At 50.3% G+C, this 25,862-nt stretch overlaps 11 protein-coding genes across 11 annotated transcripts; 5 read left to right on the top strand and 6 right to left on the bottom strand.

Moving 5' to 3' along the window:
- Nucleotides 1-1,877: 1,877 nt before the first annotated feature.
- BDR25DRAFT_321491 (uncharacterized protein) lies at nucleotides 1,878-3,469 on the bottom strand (the record flags this gene model as incomplete). The annotated part of the gene is made up of 4 exons (XM_033691970.1): nucleotides 1,878-1,979; nucleotides 2,031-2,356; nucleotides 2,470-3,046; nucleotides 3,209-3,469. 4 exons carry the CDS (start codon nucleotides 3,467-3,469, stop codon nucleotides 1,878-1,880), a joined length of 1,266 nt encoding a protein of 421 aa, XP_033553784.1.
- Nucleotides 3,470-3,987: 518 nt separating this feature from the next.
- On the bottom strand, nucleotides 3,988-5,108 carry BDR25DRAFT_300057 (mediator of RNA polymerase II transcription subunit 31). The gene is made up of 4 exons (XM_033689288.1): nucleotides 4,976-5,108; nucleotides 4,718-4,929; nucleotides 4,532-4,665; nucleotides 3,988-4,470 (listed from the first exon to the last, which is right to left on the bottom strand). Exons 2-4 carry the CDS (start codon nucleotides 4,787-4,789, stop codon nucleotides 4,335-4,337), a joined length of 342 nt encoding a protein of 113 aa, XP_033553783.1. The 5' UTR covers nucleotides 4,790-4,929; nucleotides 4,976-5,108; the 3' UTR covers nucleotides 3,988-4,334.
- Nucleotides 5,109-5,705: 597 nt separating this feature from the next.
- On the top strand, nucleotides 5,706-7,819 carry BDR25DRAFT_42387 (Pal1-domain-containing protein). Its single transcript, XM_033698550.1, has 3 exons — nucleotides 5,706-5,977; nucleotides 6,057-6,322; nucleotides 6,520-7,819. The coding sequence occupies exons 1-3, from the start codon at nucleotides 5,953-5,955 to the stop codon at nucleotides 7,765-7,767; spliced, it is 1,539 nt and encodes a 512-aa protein (XP_033553782.1). The 5' UTR covers nucleotides 5,706-5,952; the 3' UTR covers nucleotides 7,768-7,819.
- Nucleotides 7,820-8,489: 670 nt separating this feature from the next.
- Nucleotides 8,490-11,260, top strand: BDR25DRAFT_276542 (RabGAP/TBC; the record flags this gene model as incomplete). Its single annotated transcript, XM_033687556.1, has 5 exons — nucleotides 8,490-8,619; nucleotides 8,702-8,813; nucleotides 8,917-9,075; nucleotides 9,239-9,735; nucleotides 9,832-11,260. Exons 1-5 carry the CDS (start codon nucleotides 8,597-8,599, stop codon nucleotides 11,258-11,260), a joined length of 2,220 nt encoding a protein of 739 aa, XP_033553781.1. The 5' UTR covers nucleotides 8,490-8,596.
- Nucleotides 11,261-11,364: 104 nt separating this feature from the next.
- On the top strand, nucleotides 11,365-12,721 carry BDR25DRAFT_390641 (uncharacterized protein). The gene is made up of 2 exons (XM_033698106.1): nucleotides 11,365-12,001; nucleotides 12,030-12,721. The coding sequence occupies exons 1-2, from the start codon at nucleotides 11,841-11,843 to the stop codon at nucleotides 12,454-12,456; spliced, it is 588 nt and encodes a 195-aa protein (XP_033553779.1). The 5' UTR covers nucleotides 11,365-11,840; the 3' UTR covers nucleotides 12,457-12,721.
- On the bottom strand, nucleotides 11,464-11,815 carry BDR25DRAFT_348853 (uncharacterized protein; the record flags this gene model as incomplete). Its single annotated transcript, XM_033694480.1, has 3 exons — nucleotides 11,464-11,601; nucleotides 11,662-11,730; nucleotides 11,771-11,815. The coding sequence occupies 3 exons, from the start codon at nucleotides 11,813-11,815 to the stop codon at nucleotides 11,464-11,466; spliced, it is 252 nt and encodes an 83-aa protein (XP_033553780.1).
- Nucleotides 12,722-14,325: 1,604 nt separating the features above from the next.
- BDR25DRAFT_196051 (uncharacterized protein) lies at nucleotides 14,326-15,318 on the bottom strand (the record flags this gene model as incomplete). The annotated part of the gene is made up of 1 exon (XM_033684339.1): nucleotides 14,326-15,318. A coding segment is annotated over one exon (993 nt), but the record flags the coding sequence as incomplete, so codon positions are not given.
- A 680-nt stretch (nucleotides 15,319-15,998) lies between these two features.
- On the bottom strand, nucleotides 15,999-18,714 carry BDR25DRAFT_251387 (prokaryotic type I DNA topoisomerase; the record flags this gene model as incomplete). The annotated part of the gene is made up of 6 exons (XM_033686122.1): nucleotides 15,999-16,485; nucleotides 16,546-16,671; nucleotides 16,724-18,086; nucleotides 18,137-18,315; nucleotides 18,372-18,569; nucleotides 18,634-18,714. 6 exons carry the CDS (start codon nucleotides 18,712-18,714, stop codon nucleotides 16,447-16,449), a joined length of 1,986 nt encoding a protein of 661 aa, XP_033553777.1. The 3' UTR covers nucleotides 15,999-16,446.
- A 186-nt stretch (nucleotides 18,715-18,900) lies between these two features.
- On the top strand, nucleotides 18,901-20,416 carry BDR25DRAFT_300055 (DUF1295-domain-containing protein). The gene is made up of 2 exons (XM_033689287.1): nucleotides 18,901-19,510; nucleotides 19,584-20,416. The coding sequence occupies exons 1-2, from the start codon at nucleotides 18,989-18,991 to the stop codon at nucleotides 20,178-20,180; spliced, it is 1,119 nt and encodes a 372-aa protein (XP_033553776.1). The 5' UTR covers nucleotides 18,901-18,988; the 3' UTR covers nucleotides 20,181-20,416.
- A 1,580-nt stretch (nucleotides 20,417-21,996) lies between these two features.
- Nucleotides 21,997-23,771, bottom strand: BDR25DRAFT_390638 (Clavaminate synthase-like protein; the record flags this gene model as incomplete). Its single annotated transcript, XM_033698105.1, has 6 exons — nucleotides 22,534-23,771; nucleotides 22,417-22,493; nucleotides 22,355-22,391; nucleotides 22,229-22,317; nucleotides 22,137-22,184; nucleotides 21,997-22,093 (listed from the first exon to the last, which is right to left on the bottom strand). The coding sequence occupies exons 1-6, from the start codon at nucleotides 23,665-23,667 to the stop codon at nucleotides 21,997-21,999; spliced, it is 1,482 nt and encodes a 493-aa protein (XP_033553775.1). The 5' UTR covers nucleotides 23,668-23,771.
- Nucleotides 23,772-23,848: 77 nt separating this feature from the next.
- On the top strand, nucleotides 23,849-25,853 carry BDR25DRAFT_348848 (uncharacterized protein; the record flags this gene model as incomplete). Its single annotated transcript, XM_033694479.1, has 7 exons — nucleotides 23,849-23,907; nucleotides 23,968-24,109; nucleotides 24,160-24,303; nucleotides 24,351-24,431; nucleotides 24,458-24,511; nucleotides 24,556-25,743; nucleotides 25,779-25,853. The coding sequence occupies 7 exons, from the start codon at nucleotides 23,849-23,851 to the stop codon at nucleotides 25,851-25,853; spliced, it is 1,743 nt and encodes a 580-aa protein (XP_033553774.1).
- Nucleotides 25,854-25,862: the final 9 nt, after the last annotated feature.

Here is a 25,862-nt window from a genome sequence, read left to right as displayed (position 1 = left end):
AGGAACAAAAGTTAGTACGCCTGTTACGCCTTTACCTTAGTCTTGCAATTAAACACATGTTTAAGCTATGCTAGGCCTAGTTTATTATTTATCTAACTTATAAGTAATAAGGTAAAGAAAGCTTAATACTTAAAAAAGTTAAAATCCTATAGCTAAAAGTCTTATATATAGTTAGAAACAGCTTAGTAGATTAGCGTAAGTATAAAAAAGCTGCTGTTAGCGCAGATGCAGGCTATTATTATAATCTACTTGCAATTGCTATCCTATATAAGCTGCTGCTTAATACCTTGCTTATACTGCTATCTAGAGAAGATTTGCTTTATTTTTAACAGTACCCTAATTAGGAAGCCCTTTTTATCTATATTATAGGTATGCTGTAGTTCTATGCTATATTGCTTAATTTTTTTGCGTACAAGCTTAAAATATAGCAAGTACTTAAATGCTAAGTTAGCTTTATTACGCGCAGCGTCTATGCTAGATGTCTATTAAGATAATAGGTTAATAGAGTGCCTTTTAATAAATTAATTAACCTAGCTTTTACTAGCTTGCCTACTACTTATTTTTATTATAAAATTTTAAATTATTTGTCTTAAAAAAGATAGACCTCTTGCGTAAAGCCTATTAATGTACTCTACTAGCTCTTTCTCCTGCACTAGGCTAAGTAGTTGCTAATTTTTAAGTTTCTCTGCACGCAGGCAGGTAACGCGTTAGTGACGCCTTAAGAGCGTAGATTAATTAACGCCATACTGCCTAGCTACTGCAGCATAATTTAGTGATTCTTTAGGTTTTAGCAATTTTAGCGACTCTAAAGCGGCCTTAATACTGCCCATATTGGTTAAGAGAGAGGTGGTTGAAGTTTTGACAGCTTCGCGCAGAACCGTGCATTACGCGAGGCCGTGCATTACACGCTAAAACACAGTAGAGAATCGGAAGGAAAACATATTCGACCGACGACTTCCATCCACGGAATAAAAAGCTGAGGCAAGCCCTATATGGGACTGAAAATTTTGAGGCAGACAGCAATGTCGCTACATATTTCTCAATTCCCCATCATGAACGCGAATGCCGACCGTCGCTAGAACCCACTGAAATAACTATGAATATAATGGTACGGCTTTTGGTCGCTTGCTGGCTGTAATTCAGATTTAAACGCTCAAAACCTAGGCCGATTACAAATGCGTGAGATTTGGAAGGATGGTGGCCGGGCTAAAAAACAAAGAAGAGGAAGGAGATAGCATATTTGTCTTCTCGTCTGGAACCACTCTGGAATAGAATAATGATTAAAGAAGAATATGGCACTCCTCCCGTCCTTTCTAGTCCCAACCTCTCTATAGTCAGAACCAATGAGAAACTCAAGTACAACTGCTATCTCGCCGTCTAAGTCATCGCTGCATTCTAATAAAAGCCTTGGGCGAAACGAGAAATGGCTTTGCTTCTGTTTCGTTTGGAAGAAAAACACTACAAGAAGACTGGAATGAAAAATCCAACTAAAAGCGGGTTCTGTCTCACCCGGAACCGAAAGCGATGGAATAAAGACTATGCTATGAAACCTGAAACAAAATTCAATTTGCGGGGAGCTACCTCTAGAACTTGGACGCGGTGGGGACACTGGGGGTTTAGGTGATAAAATGCGAAGAAGGGGGGTGAGAAGTGTGTGGGATTTTGGACGGACTGGGAGAGAGATAGAGGGGGAGGGGAAGAAAGGGGAAGAGGCGGGAATGTTTGAAAGACGATTAGACAAATGGATAGAATAAGAAAATGATATTGGGGAGATGCCTTGATGTGCATGTGAGTTGTTTGGATAAATCTCAATAAACTGCTCCCAAATCAATAGTGTCTTTCCCCTTTCTTAATCCTCACCCACCGGCCTCTATCCATCACGCATTCCGAATCCCACCCTCCACTTCCTCTACAAACACTCCCCAGTCCCCGGCCCGCCCCTCCCACCGCTCGCTTACAACTTCGACCACACTGACCATCTGCAAACCATTCACCCCTCTCCCTGCACCCCTCACCCCTCCCACTCCCACTCCCGCATCCCCTGCATACCAAGCCCTCGCATCCACCTTTCTTCTCGGAATCTTCGATACTAGTAAATATATGTCTAGATACATGGGAAACAAATTCCCTAGCGCAGGTAGCGCGTGGTTTGACGCGAAGATCGAGGGGGGGAGTACAGGCTTCTGAGGCGGGTTTTGGGGTTGAGGTTGGTATCCGGAATTAGAAGGGGCGGTTGGTGTTGATGTTTGGGTTTGGGGCCGGGGGGTGGTTGCAGGATTCAGGAGGATGGTGAGGAGGGAGTGGGAGTGGGTTAGATGGGTTAGGCGTTGGAGGAGGGCTGCTAGGAGGGCATTCGCTGGGTGCATGATGTTAGTGGATTCATGTTTAAAGAGAGGCTGACGTGCTTGGAGTACAGACGGAGCAGAGCAGTGTTGGGTTAAGCGGAATGGTGGGAAGTAGAGATCGTACCTTGGACGTAGTTATTCTTGAGAAGGGGGTTGATGACATGCGCGATGTTGTCAATCAGTATAAACCCCACTTTCCCTTCAATATCCGCATCCGAATTATCTAGATCTTTCACGGCTGCAAGTTTTGGTGGCTCGGGATCGAGGATGGGCTTCGACCTCGGCCTAGGCTCGAACAACATTTCATCTTCATCTTCATCCTCTCCTTCGTCCTCACTATCTTGAATCACTGCCTTGTGAACCTTCTTCGGCTCTTCAACATTTCTTGGAGCACCCTCGGCACTCCTTCTTGATAGAGATACTGGCGGCATCTCCAGTCCGTCTCTAATTTCGCTAATCGCTTCCATGACGCCGACAAGGTCGAACACCCGCATTATCTTAATGCGGTCAAGAACTTTTGCTGCTGCATCTTCTGGATTGGATTGATCAGAAATGGCGAGCGTATTGGGTGAAGTGTCTCTAATTCGAGAGGCGAGAATAGTGTAAATGCGTAAGACATCAAAATTCCCTGTAGTGTCGATGATGGCAGCGGTGGAAGTGGGATGGTCGAGGAGGTGTGAGGATAAAAGTGATAAAAGAAGCTAGGATCTTTAACATATTGCACATGATATTGCAGGACGGAGCAGGAAATGATATTATGGTACAAAAGGAACATATTGAGAATGGAAAGAGCAACTTAATACGCAAATAATGAATTGACGAGTGGCAAGCATTCGGAAGCAGGAAAGCAGAGGAGCACATACACCAACCTGTCCAGACCCCACCTCCCCACTCATGCCCACCAGAGACCCTTTCCTCAAACCACCTCCCAGCGCGTCATCTACACTCTTGATACCAGTCCCAAGCACTTCTTCTTTCTTCAGAACCTTAACAGCCCTCGCCTTGTCTCGAAACGAATGCTCAAGTAAACTATCAAGATCCTCATCACTCACAAGTGAAGATGCGAGAATTGATTTGGCAAGCTGAATTTCAGAAGGGTAAGATTGCGCTTCCGTTTGTGCCATACTGTTGAAGTAGTGGTCCTCGGGTCTGGATCAGGAAGGCGTGCTTGTCGGAATTGATTCCGAGGGCGGAGAGTGGCCGGGCCGAGTGGCTGCCGAATCGGGCATCAGATGTGGCGCTTTTGTGTCACCACAATTTTGGATTGGGTTTTGGGAATTGTACTATCGTGAACTACACATCGATAATTGGCTATGCGAAACTTGCTACGGGTAGATCGTTACGATGAGGCGTGAATAGTGTTTTAGTCAGGGTTGTTACTCGCGGAAGAGGGTGAGTTGCAGTTCTGGGGGTTGCAGGGATTGGGAAGGTTTTGCCGTTTCATAGGAGTTTGGTTCTCTGAACTCAAACCGTCAGTGTTTGTGTACGATGGCAGATGTCAAGCAAGCTGTTTGTTATGAAAAGAGTAACGTATGAAATCGGCACGCAGAGCGAGGATGTAAACCTTGGAAGAAACAGTTCCACTTGTTGCAGATTGGCGTTCAGCCTAGGCTTGCCCAGACTTGGCATTGATATTCAACATCAACGATCGCGACTGCCTTTATTTTTACCTCAAACATGCCCAAAATGGCAGGAGGCATTGAGCGCTTTGGTGGACATGCTTGCTTCGATCCGCCACGACGGTCTCGCTACTGTAAACGACCCAACTAGCCTTCAAGATACGAGCGACGCTATCGCCCTCGTTGCTAACGAATTCGTATACACACCGCGAGTATGCACTCGGGATCGACCTATTCGGCGTTCCATTCCGCCGTTTAGAGGCGTTGGTAGCTTGAAGAAATGGGGCAGGCTGGTCGTAGAGAATCTGTAAATAACAGAGGAAACAAAGAATGAAGATCAGTAGACTGTCGACTGGGTTCGGCTGTGATATCAATCCTTCTTTTCAGGCACTGCATTCCTCAAGCCCTCCATGGTCATGAAATTCATGAGGTTGGGGGTCAGTATCTCTTGCCGGAACTTCTCAATCTGAAGCATTTCCAGGTTATGGAGAGTTGGGCCAGGGTGGCTGCACGCACACCATCAGTCATCACACCGATCGCAAGCGACTCCGGGAGATGGATACTCACTGAAGGTACTTGGAGTACTTTGGGTCCTTGAAATACTGCAGGTAGCCGAGGTAGGCGACGAACTCGGGCTTGTCGAACATCTTCTGCGTTGCGAGGTAATTGAGATAGGCGGGATTGGCGAGGCATTGCACAAACTGGGAGTGTGTTAGTGAAGGAATGGCGGATGTGACGTACGGGCGGACGGACCTCGAGTTCGAGCTCGAAGCGCGTGAAGCCGCCGTAATCGTCACGCATGGGGTCTGGGGTTGAAAAGGCCATAATGTGAGGTGGATTGCAAATGATGAGCGATGGTCTTGGCGAGATGAGCTGAATTGGCGTTGGTGCAGGCTCTCGGCACGAGTGAGGCTCTCATCAAAAATTCAGGGTCCGGCTTCCCAATTTGCGGGGGGGGGAAGAGCCAAGAATCGGGTTAGCGTAGAAATGGGATTCGATAGGCCGACTCACGGTGACAGTGACGACCTCGGAAGTGGCATACGGGAGTGAATGGAGATGGACGGGCCGTGAAAGAAGGGCTCTCTTTCACGATTCTCAACAGGAGCAGTGAGCGCGGGCCTCACTAATTCCCACAGCAATCGAGCGGGCGACGAGGATCGAGAGGAGCGGGATGGCGCTCGTGATGTCCTGATGTGCCCCTGCGTCGACGCCGTCAAGCGGGCTGCTCAGCTTGGACCCTCTTGGGTGGCTCTTCACCGCGCATCTCCCCACACAGCAGTACCAGGCTATTTATTTATACGGACTCTTTGGTCTTGCATTTAGCTTGGAGCTGGCTGCGGGCGTTGCCAGGCGAGTTGCTTGTGACAATCCCTCGAATCAGGAGCGACGCCGCAAAAACACGAGTTCCCCCAGCCAGCACGCCTCAAAGCCTCGAGCCGCGCCTGCACTCCCAGACTGACACTGCTATTTACCAGGCCTGCTCCACACTGTGACTGCTAGTGGCCTCTCCCTCTCTCTGCACTCCTCTCGCCCTCCGCCCTCTACCCGCCGCGCCGTCCACTGGCTGGCCTCTTGCGCGTACAAGTACAGTGCTACATACACTACATACAATCCGCGTGTATCTTCTAGGCGTTGCATGCTCTAGCTGGCCTCTTTCCCCCACCCACCCCCCCCCGCGGCGCTCAAACACTCGCCTCGCCAAGCGCAGGCCGGCTCGCCACTCGCAGCCCTGGAGAGAGACTCCTGGCCGCACGAAACACTCACCAGCATCATATTGCCAGTCTTAATCTACACCCCTTTTCCATTTCTGCGGGCATCGCTGTGGTTGCTTCAGGAACAGGATTTGGTCGCCCTTGCGCGTCATCCCCTCCTGTGCTCTTCCACCCTCCAACTATTCCTCGACACCGGACTTGCTTAATCTTGCCCGCTCCCCTGGCACCACCGCGTGATTGGCCACGCCAGCAAGGATATCACTCACGGCCGCCATCATGATCGCTGACCCGTCAATGCCAGGTATGGGTTCTTTATCGCCTGTTTCATCTTCGTTGGCAGTGACGAAAACGAATTTCGCTGATAACCTCCTTAACAACAGAGCGCCGCCCGTCGCCGGGCCTCACCCTCAACCTCTCCTCCAACAATCCCTTCCGCAACAGAGCTGCGTCGCCCGCGCTCCCTTCGCCCGCACTTAGAACTCCCAATAGTGCTGGCAGTCGCCCCATTTCACGGAACCCCTTCCTGTCCACCTTCGAGGCAGAATTCAACAAAGAGGCCTCAAACCCGCAATTAATTGACATGTCGGTCTCACTGAAGGACTCTCCAAAAAAGGCCACCTTTGGCAATAGCGCCGAGGAGCTCTTTGTACGTCCACACCCCCCCTGCCTGTATGGTTGTAGATAAGGCGGCAGGTGATATCTGTCGCACAAGCTGCACCTTCTTCTCTGGCTGCCTCAATCTCCCGCGTTTGCTACCCCTTTCCATATTTTTGATGGAAACGCGCCATGGAACGCTTCAAGCAATTCGCAAGCCAGTTTGCTGACTATCCATCTTTGCAACAGAAAAATCTCACTCTCGATGAAAGCGCTGAGAAGCGGCCCGCGCCTCGCGGCCCGGCCCAGCGCAGCGGCACTCTCCCCATCCAAAGCCATCGCCCGTCGCGCTCAGAAGAGGAGGAACGGCGTCTGCGTGGTCCCGCCCCCCGTGGCCCGCCACGACCGCGAGGGCCCCCAAGTTCGCGACCGCACCACCAGAATAGCCCCGAGAGGAGGGAGAATCGGCGGCCCCGCCGCAACTCCGAGTCGTCCATGATCGACAAGGGCTCGCTAAACCCAGACGAAGAGCGTCGACGTCGAGAGCGTCGTAAGGAGAGAGAGAATCGGGCCAAGGACGGCAAACCTCGATCTAGCAAAATGAGGAAGCCTCAAGGCCTGGACTTGATCGACAAGTTAGATGTCAGTGGTATCTACGGACCGAGCTTGTTCCATCACGACGGCCCCTTCGATGCCTGCAATCCTCACCGCAATCGAAAGAAGGACCACCGAGCTCCAATGGAGGCTTTCCCAGTGAACTCCGCCAATAATGCCCTTGGAGGTTCTGGTCCCGTGAACAAGAATATTGATTTGGAGAAGTTTCACGGTAGGGGCACTGAAGGTTTTACGGATTTTGCCACAAGCGGTACGGTGGAATTCAAGAAGCGACCGGAATTGGAGGCACGCTCAGTCTCCTTCAATCCCAAGGATCGCGGCGATATCATTCACGGAGAAGAGACTATCGGTCTTGGCACCTCCACATTCCTTGAAGGTGCGCCCGCTTCACGCACCGCCATGCAGCGAAGGGAATCCGAGAACGAGGCTGCTGCCCTTAGCAATGGCGGCTTGGGACGCAAGAAGTCGATTGCTCAGCGAATCCGCGGCATCTCCCAACCTCGCCGTGGATTTGCGGATGGAAATCCTCGTATCACGTCGCCAGCATCTCGCTATGGCCCGGGTGCGGGAACTCCTGGTAGCCCACCACAGGTCCAGAGTGCTGGCGGCATGTCCAAGTCCAACGAGCAGAATCCATTTTTTGACGAGTATGATGATGCGTATGAGAGGAAGGGTGCGACCATCAAAGTTGCTGAAACAGATACGAAGGACGGCCCTTCCACAAAATCTCCAACTTCGCCTCCACCACGCAACGGCTTAACTAGAGCTGTAACTGCCGACAGCGTGGACAATCCTGATGCGACCAAGTCTACCAACGGATTCCTCAGCCGGGTCAAGAGTCTGAAGGGAGGAAAGCGACCGCGTCCGGAACGCCCCGCCTAAATGTCCAACCTCTTCCCAATATGCCTGGAAGTTTTGGATACGACCGAAAGGTGCCGGAAGTTGGCTCACGGCATGCAAGCATCGTTATTATCAGCATACATGATTTAAGACGGAGCGCAGGACGTACGTTGATGATTCCCGGCGAGAATGGGCAGAAACAGTGTACAGATCGCTGCGTAATGGGGTGGGCAAGCACACAAACACACACGCTTGTGTATTTCTCTTTTATTGTCACTTGGAACATGGAAACTATTCAAGGCGCCATGGGCGTAGTATTGGTGGTTAGCATGGTTGGGAGAATCAGGCGAACTTGATAAACGTTTTGGTGTGTGTACATTCAGAGTGGGGAAAAGGGGCATAGCGGAAAATAAAGCTCTAATAATGGGTGGTTTTGTAGCCCCAGCCATTCAGTGCTATTGGTCTAGTGTTGAATGGGGTGGTGGTGGGAAATTGGATGGTAGTTTCAATCCACCATGACGTCTGAAGTTTGTTCGCTTCGATTTGTGATATTGGAGGTGATTGGGCATTAACAAGCTTCTGTAGAGGTTGCTTTTTTCTTCGATGATTATGTGACACTGACAACTCCTTTCGTGTGTACAAGGATATCCCGTCCTGTCTTCTGCAAGCCCTTCACGTGACTTTCCTCGGCTCTGCCTGCAGGTCGAGCTTAGCTTCGCCCCACATTCATCTGCGTATCTTTGTACCGTGCGGTGCATACATACATACAATTGAGTACCCCTGAGTCCACGACGCGCCATCAGGGTACTTCAACCTATCACTTCTCCTCATATATCATCTTGACTCCCGAACCCACTCTTCTTGGGCCACCATGCGAACGATTGCGGAGGTTGAGTATGCTAGCCATCCCTCTTCTACAGAGTTGCAGATTGAGTTTGATTAAGTTGGATCGCTGCACTGACGTCGGTTGAAATAGGAAGTACTGGCGACAGCTCGATGACTTCCACTCGCTCACGGAGCTGAAGATTTCGGTTTCGAGCCATGGGGATCCGAATATTACTAATGGATTGAGGAGTGTATGTTGGAAGGTAAGAACCAATACAATTCCATACAATCCTTACCGCCCTTTTTCTATGGGGATAAGCCTGGGGAGGGGACATGAGGGATTTGGGTTAACGTAGTATACAACAGATGTTTCTCCTTTTCAAAACGCTTGATCGGGCGATATGGACACAACGGTTAGGGGAGTCAAGGAAGGAGTATGGGGATCTGAGGGGGTATTATTTACGGGCGATACAGCATCCGGATGAGTTTGATTCGAGTGTGGATCCACTAAGTGAGAATGATGAGGTACTTTCCCCCTCCTCCCCCTCTCTATTTTACATACATATGTCCGAGTGTGTGTCCCGCGAGGAGGAGGATAGGTGAGGGGTCAGTCTGCTACGAAAGATTATGGTCACGCTTATAGTTATGGCTATGTATCTGTGTTGACATTTACTAAGTCCATCTAAAGTCCCCCTGGAACGCCCTCCGAGCCGACGAAACCTTGCGCGCCGAAATCTTCCAAGACATCGAACGCTGTATGCCCGATAGCGTGTATTTCCGCCAACCAGCCACCCAAAACATGATGCTCGACATCCTATTTGTCTGGTGCAAGTTGAATAAAGAGATTGGATATCGACAAGGCATCCACGAGTTGCTCGCGCCAATACTCTGGGTTGTGGAGCGGGATGCGGTGGAGGTTGATAGTGAGAGGGTGGAGCAGACACACGCGCCGCTGGTCGATATGCTGGATGGGGAGTATATCGAACATGATGCTTTTACGCTGTTTGAAAGGGTCATGCGAACAGCTAAGGGGTTTTATGCGCCAGCGGAAAAGGAAGCTACGAGTAAGGAGACGTTAATGCTGGCGAGGAGTTCGAGGATATTTGAACGGTATTTACCGAAAGCTGATCCAGGGCTTGCGGCACATCTAGTTAAGCTGGAGATTGTGCCGCAGATATTTCTCCTGTGAGCTCCTCACCCCTCTTCTGTTCCCTTCTTTTCCTCCCCTAGTCCCCATACCCCAGGCCAATTTATACAATAGCTAACAGTACTTCACTCCAGTCGCTGGATCCGCCTCCTCTTCTCCCGCGAATTCCCGCTCCCCTCCACCCTCCAAGTATGGGATTCCCTCTTCGCCATCGACTCCACCCTCGAACTTGTCGACCACATCTGCATCGCCATGCTCCTCCGAATCCGCTGGACGCTTCTTTCCTCCGACACCAATGAAGCATTCTCACTTCTTCTTCGCTACCCTGAACCCGAAGCCCCAGCCCACATGTTTATAAAAGACGCGTTATACCTCCGAGACCATCTTACACCGGACGGTGGTGCGGAGATAATATCACGGTATGGAGGCGTGAAACCACAGGTCGTCGAAACAAAGGATAGGCCCATACCTGGTATTCGTATCCCAAGTCCCTCACCCTCATATGCATCAAGTCGAACACGTCAATCAATCGGGTCACCAAGATCCCTCATCCCACCACTGCAACAGCCATCCACAGCCACAACCTCAACGCTCGAATCCCTGCTCCAGAACTCTGTGAAAGGCGTGCTAGACCGGGGTTCGCAATGGGGTGTTGGCAAAGCGATCCGGGATGCTGTCGGGGAGGTGAAGAAGAATGTAGAAGCATTGCAATCCGGGACGTTGACGCCACCGGGCCAACCATCGCTCGTGAGATCGGGGGGAAGGGAGTATAGGAAACCAGGGAAGATAGGCACATCGATGCCGAGCGGGACTGGGGCAGCGACAAGTAAGCCCGGGCTAGAAAGAACGCAATCTGGGAATATGATTAGGAAAATCGAAGAGCTAGAAAGACGCAACAAAGGGCTCGCGAAGATGTTAGAGAGTGCGGTTAAAGAGCTATGGGACCACCATAAAGAGCGGAGTGAGCGCGAGGAAGAAAGTAAAGACGCTGTCGAGAAGCTGAGTTTGGCAATTGCCAAGGTGCAGTTCGTGCAGGTTTATTTGGAGGATGCGACGATTCCGTTACCAGCGGATGAAAACACTGAAGAAAGTAAGACGAATAACTCAATATCAACGGTGGAACCGGAGAGCCTAAGATCTCCCTCAGTCCCAGAACGAACTTCCAGCGCCCCACCTGGCACAACGTCCCCCATTTCCCACCATAAGCCATCGTCCGCCCTGTCACTCTCCCCCCGCACCCGACCGCCCCTATCTCAATCTTCGTTCTCGTGGATGCTAGGTCAAGACGACTCTGTATCCTCGACATTCGCATCTGCATCCGCGCACACTGCGTTTCCGTCAGATGAGAAGAGGAGAAGTGTTAGAGGGAGCGGGAAAGGGTTTTTGTTTGGGGATGAGGATGATGGCGGGGGTGTAGGGGGGAAGGAAAGAATAGGGAGTGTGGGCGGAGTGAGGGGGAATAGTGGGGGTGGTATAGTTGGGAGGGTAAGAGATGAAAGGGTTGGGGTTGACGAAGAGGTCATTGATTTAGGGGATATGCGGATGAAGGGGGCTGTTGGGTAGGGATGGTTGATTGTGAGCGTGAGCGTGAGCGTGAGGAAGTTGAGATGAGATGTTATGCCCTAGACAGAGTTCTCGAAGGAGGCATCCGATAACAAGATCCCTGGGGGCTGATGGATGGGGCGTGTATTATGTCTGAAATGGATATGGATAGAATATGGGTACCCGCCTTCTAGTCTAGTCCAGTTCTGCTAGAGTAAGACGTGCTATGATATACGGAACTCAAAAGCTACTTTCCCCAAAACGAGAGACTTGATCCAGCCCGACCCATGGATACAAAGGAAAGGCTGAGGAATGATGGCGGATGAAGGGAAGAGCATGGCCTTGCAGGGGAAGATCAACAGCTACAGTATTTTCCGCACACCCCTCATCGGAGACAGTTAAACTCACAATCTATTATCCACTGCATCAGCACAGCAAAGTGCACCGCATAGAATTCCAGCAGAAGCGATACAGAGAGCAAGAAGGTGAGTCTATATGTACGTGTTCAAGGTTTATATTTCAACTATCCACCCGCCTGAATACTCCCACCACCTTATCCCATCCGTTAATTGTCATATTACCATGAAAGGAGCGTTGTCGAATGAAGCAAGTATTGGCAATTTTTTTCGTCTTTTCGGTTGAGTTCAAACGTGTTTCATATGAAGGACAGGCTATCGAATCGAAGTATAATGTAGGGGCAAGGAAAGGCGTGTTCGAGAGCGAGAGACGATGTTATCTTCGAGTCTGGTTTAGTGGGATGAGGTGAGAGGGGAACAGGGGGGAGGGAAAGGAATAGACTGACTGACTTATTTTCCGCAGTTGCAGGCACCCTGAGCGCATCCGCAGTCGGCGCAAGTGCAGCCCTCAGTTCCGCAGCCAGGCATTTTCAAAAGAAGGATTGGTGTTGGTTTTGGGTTTTGTATTTAGCTGTGTTGGTATTGGTATTGGTTGCTCGTTACTTTGCTTCGGTGAGGTGTGAACGAAGAGGGGCAAAGCGGGGTCTTTATCTCTCCTCCAGCAAGCCTCCCAATGTAAGAAGTGACCCAACAAGGCAGCGGACACACCCGATAACAGCAAGAGACCCCGTTTTCGGCACCTTGTATGCCGATACCCGCGCTCGACGCCTGCGCTTGGGACTATCCAGGTCGGCACCAGCCTATCTTAAGCTCGGAGACGCGAGCACAGGCATGCTCATGGTGGGCAACATCCATGGCTGACTTCGAGATCAATGGCTTAGAGGAGAGCTAAGCATGCGTTATACCCTGTTTGCGCAAGTTTCGTGGGGATTGAATCTGCTTCTCGGTAAGATGGGTGTTGCGGCTTGCCGCATTCGGCATAGATGGTAGCTAGAGGAGAGCGTGATGTGATGGGTGAGTGCATTGTGCGGAATTCTGGGCAATGAAAGAGGCGAGAAAAATGAAGTTTGGGAGGGACATGGGAGTCGGGAGTTGGGAGTTAGGCTTGGGATTGGAGAGCTGTGTGTCAGGCAGTGTGTGCATGCCTGTTGGTCATGGTATTAGTTAAGGTTTTAAGGACGGATGGGAGTGTTGGGCTGGAGGAGATGGGGACGCCGCAGATGGAAGGCACTGTCTGTTTGTTTGAGATCGAATGACTTCTGCAGAGCGTTGGGCTGGTGGATGTGCGTGAAGTATCGGGAGGTATTGGATGGGATTGGCTTGATGTGTATCAGTGGAATGATGTTGATAGCTCTTGGCTCTGGGGTGAGCACCAAGTCCAAATAAGTGGTCGTTCGATGCTCTCGCAAAGCGAGCATGAAGTCTGAGATCGAAGCTTCCTCGAAGCATTCTCAAAAACCTTCACTCTCTTCTTGATGCCATTCTCGCACATACGTATGTCCTGCCACCGAAGGGGCCATCCGACTCTAGACCGATTGGACGAGCTGGACGTGCGGAAGCTCGTGACGTTGGAGCTCGCGAAGGGCGCCTGCTCTTGCATCGGCCGCTGGTGATGATTGGGCAGGAAAGTGTGGGGAAAGCTCGACGTAGGTCTGCAAAAGATGCGTGTCAGACAGACGTGGCGTACAGGAGGCCTTTCTACAGACCATAATGCTGGGACTGTGGTAAGGGCCCCGAAGCTGGGTTGATGTAATGAGGGCAAGAATCTATTGAGAGACAAAGGTTCCTTTCTTAGTTCACTGACTGGAAAGGGCACCTCAGCATGACCTCGGCCGGAAAAATCCTCCAACCCCACACCGATCAGCTCCTGGTAAGAGAAAGATGTTTATATCCACAGCTAGAGAAGAAGAAGAAGAGGAAGAAGAACAAGAAGAAGTAAACACGCCTAAGGCAAGGTAGGCCTGCGACGGTACCTGCCCTAAGCGTATCAACATTGATTGATTAAAGTCTCCTCTCCCACGCCGCCGTCCTGCAGCGCTTCAACCCACTAGTTGAGAGTAGAGCGGGGTGTGTCTTCCACTAAAATGTATATACAATATCCAGATCGTTTAGAAATTGGGAAAGGAAAGTAGGGCCCTGCCTGTCAAAAAGCACCTCTCACTCCCCACATATATTACCCCAACCAGTGACGTGAACCGGGGTAAAACCATGAGCATGTCTGATGCTTGAGTGCGAGGGAAACCCTTCCATTCCATGCATAATGCTGAAAAGAAAAGAACTCACTGATATAAAATAATGACAATAGAAAGACCCAGAGTTAGCCCATGAATGGATCGCATCAGCACTTGACGGATCTTCCCAGTCGTTGTGGGGGGGGGGTATGACAATGACAAAAACCAATAAAACCAACCCATCCTAGCCCAGGTGATCCAGAGCTATTCATATCCGAATATTGTTAATGATATCGGCTCACATCCCAGTCCAGCTAAACAACAACCGACAAAGAATAACGCCGATCCAAATGGTATATATCTACACGGAGCCTGAGGAGTCCATGATTGAGAGCAAGGCTGCAGCTGCCTCGTGCTCTTTAGACTCCTGGTCCTCAGTTCCCATAACTCCAGAAGATGCAGGAAAGTTGCCCATGTTAACATGGGATGCGTAAGAGAAGGGAAAGCCACCAAGGCTCTGATTAACGCGTATAATCTTGCCTTGGTCGCTCTTGCCGGCCCCGATTGGGATGCCAGCTGCCTGCGCTGAAGCAGAGCGGAACCGCGCCCCCGATGTTCGGGAGAGGTAGTTGTAGTCGCGAATTTCGGTATAGCTACCGTGGTCGAGGCTGAGTTCATCGGGCCTAAAGTTGGACATATCTTCCATATCCGTGTCATCGTCAAGGTCGTCTTCCAGATCCATATCAGATGAGTCAGATTCAGAGCCGTCCAGAGACATTCCCTCGGCCATGTCTTCATCGCGAGAGCTCATGGCCGAATCTGCTCCCCAGCTGGTAGAGTACATATCTCGATGGTCCCGTGAGGTGTTCCGGGGGACCTGGAGCCCGCCAGCGCTGTCCATGCTGGCAGGCGGAGAAGGGCCGGAACGGGGGGGGCCATGCGCTCCTATTGGAACAGCGTGCACGTTTCGGGACGGTTGTCCCTTCCGACGACACTTCCACTTGCCCCACCCCACCTTCTCAAATTCTATTTCGCCGTTTACACCCCCTCCAGCGCGATTTTCCAGGGCGGCGACGACCAGCCTCCGCGCCTTCGCAGGCTGGATGCGAGAGAACCCCGGCACTTCCTCGTTTAGTGCTTGGAGCACGAAGCGAATGGCTTGGGGGGTTTCATTCGAGAGAATGCCAGGCAAATGGTATTTCGCGAGCATAGCAGGAGTGATCTGGCCGGAGGATTCCACTGCGGCAAGTGCCTCCCTGGAGAGCGCAGAGGGTTGGTCCTGCGCCGCGGCATGCTCGACGGCATCCTGGAGGTCGATGTCAGAATCCAGCAGCACAGGCGGAGGAGAAGCGACCGTTGTTGCTATACCAGGCCGGTGTTTGTGGGGTGGAAGGGTCGGGGATATCGAATTCGGGGGGGTCAGGAGCATGTTAGGGCGGTCAGGGGCGGAGACATGTCCGCCCTCACGTGGTATGGGTATGTTGGCAGAGGGGGACTGGCCCGCGAAGGCAGCGGCGAGGTTAGAAACGGGCTTGCTGGCTGGAGAAGCCATGTTGCCGGGTGGTTCGGGGGAGCGTTGGAAGGAGCGAGCAGCTGACGGAAGTGAAGCAGGAAGGGGCGCTGTCTGACCGATGGCAGGAGCGCGGGAGACTTGGAAGAGGAGACAGTCGCAGCTGTCTCGGGAAGAGTCTGGAAGACGAGCGAAAGGCAGGCGCGCAGGAGCTGGTGTCGAGGGCAAGCTGCAGCGAAGTAGCTTGACCGTGTCGGAACGAGGCGATCGGCGATGGGGATCAGCGACCAGGAGCTGGAGTTGGATGAGAGGCTGTTGGGCGCGCGACGTCGAGTATGCGATAGGTGCTAGGCAAGTATGCGTGGTTACAAGTTGGCTGTATCGGTGCGATGACTGTTTCGTGGTGTTGAGTGCGGGTTCTTCGTGCGTGTGTATATATATGACTGACTGACTGACGATAAGCTTGGTAGTGACCACCTCCGCCGACCCAAGGGACGGACGCCGTGAGGCAAGCTGCGGCCGAGCGGCATCGCGCGCTGATTGGCTGCGGCTGGCAGATGACCAAGATTGCAAGCCACAGCGTGCCGGAACGAGCAACACTCGTTCAGTCTATCACATCAGATTGCCGCTCAATAGTCCCATTATGCCATAATCACGGTCGTTCTGCCCTGTCTCTATCTCGCTAGGGGCGCCTGTCCGAGGGCGTCATCGTCACCATTGTCCTCATCAGTCTGTTGCCAGCTCGTCCCAACTTGCCTTCACACTGTCTCGCGGTCATTGATGCCGTCGTGAGCCAGCCTCGTCTCCGTTCCCTTCCGAAGCTCCATATCAGGTGCTCCAACCATATCACCACCCCTTCACAGCCTCAACACGATTGGCCTTGTCGCTCGCGCGGTGGTCTTCCTCTCTCCGAAATCGCTCCGCGACTATCTACAACCCGCGTGAGACAGAAAGGTACCTGTAGCGCTGACAGGTACCGAGTGAGGAAAAGCCGCTGACCTGATGATGCGACTGTGCCTGCTGCTCCTGTCGATTCGCATGCCGAGAGAGCAAAAGCAACAAACGACAAAACCCCGCAAAAACACGTGGTGCATAACTGCAGGACATCTCCCGCAGCCGTCTAAGCAATTACCATCCATATCGCTAACTGCGCGCCTCGTGTAAAATGCCTCAGCCGTGATTCGCTTCAACGACGTATTTTCTGATGGCCTAGATACGTGTGCGATATTAGCAGTCGCTTCAATAGAATTTCGCCTCCGCGGAACATACGGCTTTGAGTACATTGATCTGCGCTGTTGTGCGTTGAAACACGGCTCTGTACTGCTCCAAATTCTGGTGCACCACGTCGTTCCGCGTACTTCGGCCCTCGCAAATTGCTTTCATTTGGACCTCCATCTGCCGAATATAAGTTTATGTCGCCATATCAAGCCGCCACTAATGAACTTACCTCTTTGCGTAGAAAGGGCTTGCTAAGACTTGTGTCGAAACCCACGTTGTCATAACCCTCAATGAGAGCAACACCAAGTGTGGTCGGAATAAATTCTTGGACTCCACCAGTACCACCCCCACCATTCTGAGCTGCTGCACCACCTCGGTTGCCTCTTCCGCGACCTCCTCTGCCTCCTCTGCCTCCTCTGCCTCCTCTGCCTCTTGCATTTCTGACAACTGCACCACCTCCCTTTGGCCTAGCGACCACGTATTCCCGCTCTTTTATCTTTGCAATGTGCTCTGCCATCGTAGCATCCGTGCCGATGCCATTCGCGTCCATGAGCGCGATGAGCTCGGGTTCGGTTAAGTAGCTGGGAGGAGCAGTGTTGCCATCTACCATTGTCGCTTCAGTCGGCTCGAAAGTTTCGCCAACAGTATATTGGGGCAATTGTTGGCTGCTCTCCCATCGATCATAAGGATAGACTTCTAAATAGTTCCGTTCCAAGACGATCAGGCCATGTGTTCGAAATACTTCGTCTCCGTAGTCGATTTCCACGTCAGTTGACTCGCCCACGGCATCCTCGGAGCAACAAGCGAGAAAGCGGCGGACGACGAATTCGTATACTCTTTTCTCGTTCTCGCTCAGAGCATTCGGGGCGACATAGTTGACTGGGTGAATTGGTGGATGTGCTTTGTCGTCATTTCGCCCACTGCGAGGCTGATTGAAGCCACCGTTCATGAGCCTTTGGGCAAAAGGGCCCCAGTTATTGTCCTGTTGCTGCCTTTCGACAAGCCTTCTTAAATCCATTCCGCGATCAAATTGATCGGTCTCAGTGCGTGGGTAGCTGATGAAGCCTTTGGTGTATAATTTCTCGGCGATATTCATGACATCTTGACTAGTCATCCTGAGGAAGCGACTTCCCATTTTCTGCAGCTCCACAGTCGTCAGAGGTAGGGGTTTCCATTTCTTCGTTGGCTTCTTCAACATCTTGATCACCTTCGCTGTCTTTGCAATCAGACATTTCTCGAAGATGATCGTTACTGCCATTCTGTCAAATAGATGGCCTCTAGCCCATGAGAATTTGACATCAATGTTGTCCTTCTTATGATCGACTCTGATGTACCAGAACGGCTCAGGTACGAAATTACGTACACGAAGATATCGATCGACCACGAAGCCGAGTGTGGGAAATTGGCAGGAACCGTAGCTGATGACCTTCTTTTGATCTGGATTTTGCTGTGGGATCATATTCTGAAGCGCTAGAGTCTGCATCCGAGTGAAGGCCGCACCCAGGCGTAGGTCAAGCTCGATTCGGGCAGAGACGGCATTGGCTTGCCGGTCGTCCAGCTGAATAGGATTCCCTGCAGCATTGATAATGTGTCTGCAACAAATTTAGACCATGTCTGATTAGAGACAATGCAGGGTACAAACGCTCTCTCGATATTGCTGAATCGTGCTCTGAATACTTGCATCCGCGGGTTGGCCTTTAAAGCAATGTCGCGTATTTCTGTCCCAATGTGCTCCCCCTCGCGGTCACAATCGGTCCAGATGAAGAGGACTTGAGCATATCGTGCCTCTGACTCGATGTTCTTCGCAATGACCTTTTTGTCCTGTTTTGTGTCAGCTAGATACTCCAAATAGTCGATCAATGAGATGAATAGCTCACATCTGCAACAAAGGTAACTACCGGAGCCTCAAACAATTCCACAGGGTTGCAGGACATCCATTTCCGGTACCGTTCATGGAAATCCGACTGCTGAATATGCCCTGCCACAGATGTGAATGTGACACTACTTTGTCCCCAGCGCTGAAATGTGTAATCGAATTTATAATTCTTTAGCCATGTAATGCCACGGACGTCGCTCTGCTGTTATTATCAGCCAGATATCCTACTCTTCTACATTTTGTTTAGAAGGGAAGAGACTTACGGCTCGGGCACCGCCGCTGAGATGATTAGCTACCGCCTTTGCTATCGAGGGTTTCTCTGCTACACATAAAATTCGCCCCATTACAATTGGTCTACAATACAATCCATGGAGAGAGGTTACGAAGTCAATCAAGAGTGGCAATCATGTGAAGACGCGTTTAGGTCGAGGCAGGCGCGTACGATGCTAAATTATGTAATGTCGACGATGAATTAAGCGACCGATCGCCGGCGTAACCAATGAAGTCATGACGACCGCCACCGTCGTTCACCCTGACCCAGCCGCCACTATTTACGCATCGTATTTAGGGAGGTCCCGGGAAACCCACGACAGCCTCAGAAACCCACCAACATCCAGAATGCACGTTCCCGATCTGGAGCTAGCGGTCCCCGTTCTCAAGACCCTGCCCGAGTGCGCCGATTTCACGAAAACTGTCTCGCCATTCCTCCCGCAGCTCTACGCACTGCCCCAGCAAATTTTCGACCGCATCAACGACCTCGGTGCACTGAGAGAGCTGTATACGTCGACAAATCCGCTGATAACGGCGCTCGCATTCTCACTGTTTCTAGCTGGAGTTGTGTTGATCGTTTCCGAGGCCAACAGGAACTACTCGCAGGTAGATAGGTTATGGAGCATCATCCCCGTGGTGTATAATTGCCACTATGCATTGTGGGCACACCTTGTGGGGCTCCGTTCGCAGAGGCTAGATCACGTTATGGCAGTTTCAATACTGTGGGGAGCAAGGTTGACGTTCAATTACTGGCGCAAAGGCGGGTATTCCGTTGGCTCGGAAGATTATAGATGGGAGTACGTTAAGAACTACGCCGGGCCTACTTGGATGTTCATCTTTAACATTGGATTCATTTCTCTAGGACAATGCGTAAGTCCCATCTTAATCCACCCACTCGCATAACAGAACAGAAGATTGTCTAACGATGCGTTGCGTAATCTAGCTCCTGCTATTCGCCATCACATCCCCAACCTACATCCTCCTCCTCACCTCCCGCCTCACCCCGGACACCATGTCCACCTACGACAATCTCTTCTCCCGCCTAATGTTCTTCCTCGTGCTCGTCGAATTCTTCGCTGACCAGCAACAATGGACCTTCTACCTTGCACGCACTAAATACCGTGCCACCGCTAAACTCCCCAAAGACCAAAAATTCACCCGCGAGCAGCTCGACCGAGGTTTCAACACAACCGGCCTCTTTGCGTGGTCTCGACACCCGAATTTTGCGGCCGAGCAGGCCGTGTGGGTGTGCTTGTATCAGTGGTGTTGTTGCGAGACGTTTACGTATATGAATTGGACGTTTGCGGGCGCTATGGGGTATCTTTTGCTTTTCCAGGCAAGCACCTGGTTTACGGAGTGGATCTCGACGAGAAAGTATCCGGAGTATAAGGTTTATCAGCAGAGGGTTGGGAAGTTTTTGCCGAGGTTGATTACAAGAGGTATGGATGAGGTGAAGAAACCAGAGGAGAATGCTAAGGAGGGGAAGGAAGCGAAGAGTCTGAAGGATATTAGGGTTGGGGGTAAGACAAAGAAGAGGTGAATTGCACTTTAATATTGTATTGAGGGAGCCTCATCGATCAGAAAAAGATGAATGCAGTGGACTTAGATTGCCACCATAAGCGAGATTATGCTGCATATCAACATTCTCATCAAGACACTGGCAAGTATTCTAACTGTATCCGGAATCTGCATCCTCTTAGAAGGGAACATCCCTTGTTTCTATCAATTAGGTGCACATATACAGGCATCCCTGTTTATGTACCAAATGAAAACGCTAGCCTGCTGCGGACAGCATCCCGTGGCTATTGTGTAGTAGTTCCATCGAACCCTCTGGCACATATGATATGTTGTATTAAGGGGATTGGTGTCTGTCTGAATACCATGGCTCCTATTGCTTGTCACATTATGTCGGATGTACTCAACCAAACCCGGATCATACGAAGTCGGAATTTCCTTTTAGTTGTAGAGCCGTGCACTTGCCTCTTCAGAAAACAAATCTGTGATAGCTTGACGCAAGATGTACGAAAGTGCTAGTTGAACGCAATTTCTGCGCCTTGGAAGGCGACTCTGCCTTCTCGTTTCCTCTGGGTAGTATTTGCAAGAGTGAGATAACTTGATACACGTAAATCTTCCATTTTCTCTTTCACTTCATATTCTACTTCCTATCCAAATAGTCCAATACGTTGAAATATGTCTGAGCAAAAAGGTCAACGTTGTCGTAGGCCAGATACCTGTAGGTATTAGCCATCATATAAATATCCGACAGGCCGTGACTGCTATAGTACTAAACCGCATTACCAAACAGCCTCGCAGTCAAAAGATCCGGTTCAATATCCTTAGCTTGAAGTTTTGGCTCTAGGATCTCTCAGCCGGGCGGCATGAGGTAAGTACGCTTCATAATTCAGCTTGCGTGCAGGCTGATGTCTTTCCTTGAGACGAGTGAAGGGCTATTGTGAGAATACATCCTCAATGGCGAATCTGAAGTGAATACCCCACGATTCATTTGCCAATCAGTTCACTGTATTTATCTCATTAGAGGCAGAGATTATTTTTATTCCCCGGTCCGGAGAGAAAGGAAAGGGTGTGAGGAGCTCCGGTATACTGTTTAGTCCTGCCGGAAGTTGAAATTACTATATCTTTGCTTTCAATCGGTTGAGTGTGGAGAAGTGGTCATCAATGCTGTCCGTGAGTATTGATATATCCAGCAGCGCTCAGAAGTGGTATGCGGCCTTGTCAGTGGAATTTTTAGTTGTCAAAAGAACTGAGAATTTTCTTTCGGGAATGAAACAGTCAGGTTGCTTTCTTATTCTAAGAGAAAAGAAGTAGATTCTATAGGTCCATAGTGCCGCTACTTTAGTGCTCTCTTGCTCTGACCATATAGTAGTTGAAGGAAAGTTTGAATTCCCAATGGAAGGAGCAGAGGAACATATCGTGACCTTTTCCAACATTGTTATCTTAGAGCGCATTCGAGAATGACGGAGAGTTGGCTTTTCGCGTGTGCAAGGAGAGACGTCTTAACCTCGGCGGGATTAAGTGTTTATGTGCCCTTCCTCTAGAGAAAACGATTCTAGTCCAGCTAGCGACCTAACTCGTCAAGCTACTGCTTCGACCAAAAGCCTTAGGCTGGCCCAGAGAGCGCCTTGCACCCCCGATCTTTGGAAACCATATGCCAGCGCCGCAGAGTATCTTGGTCCTAGGTCTTTCGGCTTCAGCCATTCGTCGGGTCATCGGGTTTTTTTTTGGTCCAGAGAGATACGTTAAACAACCATCTCAACCTTTATTAACCAAGATAGGCTAGGACTACCTTTAAGCTCATGTTGTGTTTATGTAGAATCCTCAGGAGGATAGGGGTGTTTTTATGCCCCTTGGCTTGCGAATGCTAGCTGACCCGTGAATGGAAAACTGAGTCGAATCGCCCCATGCCCACTATTGCCATTATGTTTTCTCCGCGCTCTTGTTGGCCATTAGGTCATCTTATTCTTTTTTTTTTAGAGACTGCTTCAGTCTTATCATGGACAGGATCTCTGCAATTTTCCAGTCTGTTCTAAGGTGGAAATTTAGCTCTAGAGCTGGGACTACGTTGGTTACACCGTTTCGTTAGTGTGTATCGCAGATCTGTGAGCATTCATGCCGGGGGTGTCCATATCTAGGTTTTGATATCCATAACATCGAGTACACTGTCCAAGAGCGCACTACATGATAAGGTGACTTGACCTTGACGTCATGGTTGAAATGAGTATCGGAGGACATACTAATTACCTCCAGACGGCTCTAACAGGTATAAATATATGGGTTTGCCGCTTAGTCCGAAGAATAAGCTATGGTGATTCCAAACGGGGTTCATAACCACTGTCTAATCCCCTCTTCCCCTCATCTTAAGCATAAGCCTTCACACTCCGATTTCCAATCTCTACCGCATTATCTTTATTCGTCTGATAATTTTTATCGATACTGCCGAACCTGACTCGAACCCATTCCCCAGCCGTCGTCGTATCCGGAGGCAAGTCCCTCCCTTGCAACCCTACATTCTCCCCCTCCCTTGGTTTTTCGCCCAAGATTCTCTTCAGCACTGGACTCTCGATAGGCCGGAGAAGCGTATTGTCATTCGGACCCGAGAAATAGATAACCCCATAGCGGGGAACATGGCGTTGGTCCGAAGGAGGGAGCACGACACGATGGACAGTAGATTTGAGGTACCCGCCCGTTAGAAAACTCAACGTGTCGGCGACATTCACCGTTAAGCTGTTCTCTACCGGCCTCACCCACTTCCACTTCTTCTCTCCATTTGCGTCCTCAACCCTAACCTGTAGTCCCGCAACCGGTTGCCGCATCAACAAAGTAAGCGACCCGAAATCGGTATGGCCGTATACATTCTCCTCTAGCTTGTTCTTCTCCATGATTTCCAGCTCGGCAGGCGTTCGAGGGTGATACAACATATACCGTAAGTGGCACTGGCTTTCTTCATCATAATTACGCAAGTCCCAGAGTGCTGATGGGGTTGGGAGTTCCATAATAATTCCACACAGATAAAGGAGACGGTATAGGACGTGAAAATGCATATGTCGTCCAAATTCCTCACACTCCTTTCTCTTATTCTCCAGTGCTGCCGGACGTTCGGTGGCCTTATAGGGATCAGAATATTTCGGATCATCAAACAGTTCTAGATTATCTCGAAGTCCGAATTTAGCGGGACGTGAGCCGGCCGGTTTGTACCCGAAGAACCCTTGCTTCTTTGCATCGACGCGGAATTTCATTTTCTCATCTGCGGGCATGTTGAATAGAGATTGCGCGATTCCAAATTGCTCATCGATTTTTGTGGGGGGGAGTCCGAAGTTTGTAACGTAGAAGAAGCCGAGCGTGCTGATGGCGGTTTTGAGTTGGGTTGCGAGCTGGTGTTTCCCTTTGAGTGTGTTGAAAAGAGATAGGTCGAGGGTAATGAGATCTGCATAGTCGAGGTCGGCAGTTGTAGGGGGTACTTCTTGGTATTTGAGGGGAATAGGAGCAGTGGTGTGGGTGGTATTTGACATATCGGAAGATGGGAAGATTGTAAAAGGATATTCTCAAAAGTTGGGTTAAGAAGAGTATGAAAATTGAAGAAAGGACTTTGAATACTATAGACGTTTAACTAAAGTGTTTCGTTTCAAGCCTGAGCGGCACCGAAGGAATACATGTATTTCAACCTTATACTCTCCGTTCCATTTGCGGGGAATGAAAGACGCAGACTTGGGTTACGGCACTCTTCCGAGGGTTTGGTATCGATTCTGGGCGTAGGATTTCCTATCGTTGTGGAGATCATCGTCCCTAGAATCGTTCTCTCTGACTCGAAGCACTTTGCCGGAAAAGGCATTTCCAGAAGACTCCTTGGGCTGTGTAGCGTTAGTGAAGTATAAGAAGAAATTATATAGGACAAATACCTTATCTTCATATTGGATAAGTCAAAACTTATCGACACCAGTCAAGATGAATGATGTGCGTCATCAGCCATCAAACTAGCGGGGCAGTGGGGGGAATCAGCATAGCACAGCCCCTCACCACCAGCTTCAGCACCCAAACACCACATCTCGTGCATCATCAGCTGCATCGCAAGATTGCACTCACCACTCGAGCACAGCCCCCATGACCTAGTGTTGGGTAGGGATGATATGAATGCGAACAAGTTCGTTGTCTGATGTGCCTTGCGCCACACTTTGTCTTACCGCACACTCACCAGCCAAAATGTTGTGTAAGCAAAGAACCTTTAACCCCGTCATGCGGTGAACGGGATGGGGCCGGTGGGCGTGGTTTGAAGGCTGTGGAGGGACGCCGTGTGCGCAATAGCCTTGGAATCCTGGTATCGTTATGGGCGGCAGGCAACCAAGATGTTTTGATAAAGTGATTGTCATACCCTTTGCTTCCTCTTCCTTAACCCGCGCAAGCTCTGCAAAATATCAACCATCAAGATGGGCGACGTAATCGGCGGCGCTGTCTCCCTGGTTTCGCTTCTCAAAAAAGCCTACGACCTCTACACGGCATGCCAGGCTGCACCTGAAGAAATCCGTCTCGCATCAGACCATGTCCACTGCATGGCTCTCGTCCTCGAGGGCGTAAAATCCGATCTAGTCAAAAATGGCAACTCATTTCTACACCAGTCCAACGATATCGCGAAAACACGGAAATTCAGCTTGAAAATTCACATTACGCATTGCGACAAAGCTCTAGAGCGCATGCAGCGGTTGATGAAGAAGTACCAAGGGTTTAGGAAACAGCATGTTCGAGCATGGGATAGGTTTCGCTGGAGTACCGAAGGCAAGAAGGAGATTGCGGATTGTAAGGCGGATTTGGTGATGGCAACGAGCATGTTGGATTTGTTTCTGAGTAAGGAGGGGTTGAGTGTGTTGTGGAAGTTGGAGAGTATGATGGAGATTATGATGAAGAAGTTCGCTGCGTTGGAGATGTTTCAAGCCAACATGCCGACGAACCCGACGACTCGAGCAAGGTCTGGATCGAACGTAGGCAGAACGCTTGTTCTGAGCCTTGTCATTAGTAGACTACGAAAATGTTTGCGCCAGTATAGGAGGAGGAAAGCGGGTAATAGTAAGAAAAAGCCGCAAAATCCGGGACCACGACGGCCGAAACCTGTCACAAGGGTGAGCTCTGGATTTGGACCGAATAAGAAGCGTGATAATATGCTCCAGGATTACGCATGGAGCAACATCGCGAATGCATCAACGACAGCTGGGAAGCCGTCACGATCCCGAACACCTCCCGGGGAGTACTACGATCCCAACAGCAAATTCCCGACTGCGCCTTTGCGGCGTTCCAGTTCCATGAAACGACTGATGAGTAAAATTAATGCCCAAGCCGCAAAGCCAAAGGGAGACGGCGAGCATCTTGAGTGCTGGAAAGTTGGCACAGGGTCAACAGCATTTGGCATGAGAGTCCCGCCTCAATTTTTATCACACAAACGTGGACAGATGCAATTGAGAAAGATGGCCGCGATATTCAAAGACGCATCTACCTTTGACGGACGGGGTTTAAGTGAGCAAGATAAACGGGTAAAGTTAATACTGGACGTGAAGAACAATAAGGAGAAGAAGAACAACTCGAGGAAAAGGTGGTATCTGGTGACTGGTAGAGTCATAACGCGGGATCCTGGGAGGACTGGTATGATAGTAGTGGAGAAAGCTATGGTGATCTTGGTCAGGCGATAGTACATGCTGACGATAAGCGTTAGAATTTGATT

This window comes from Lindgomyces ingoldianus, assembly GCF_010093535.1.
Source record: "Lindgomyces ingoldianus strain ATCC 200398 unplaced genomic scaffold BDR25scaffold_2, whole genome shotgun sequence".
Taxonomy (NCBI): domain Eukaryota; kingdom Fungi; phylum Ascomycota; class Dothideomycetes; order Pleosporales; family Lindgomycetaceae; genus Lindgomyces; species Lindgomyces ingoldianus.
This window is presented reverse-complemented; position numbering and strand designations above follow the sequence as displayed.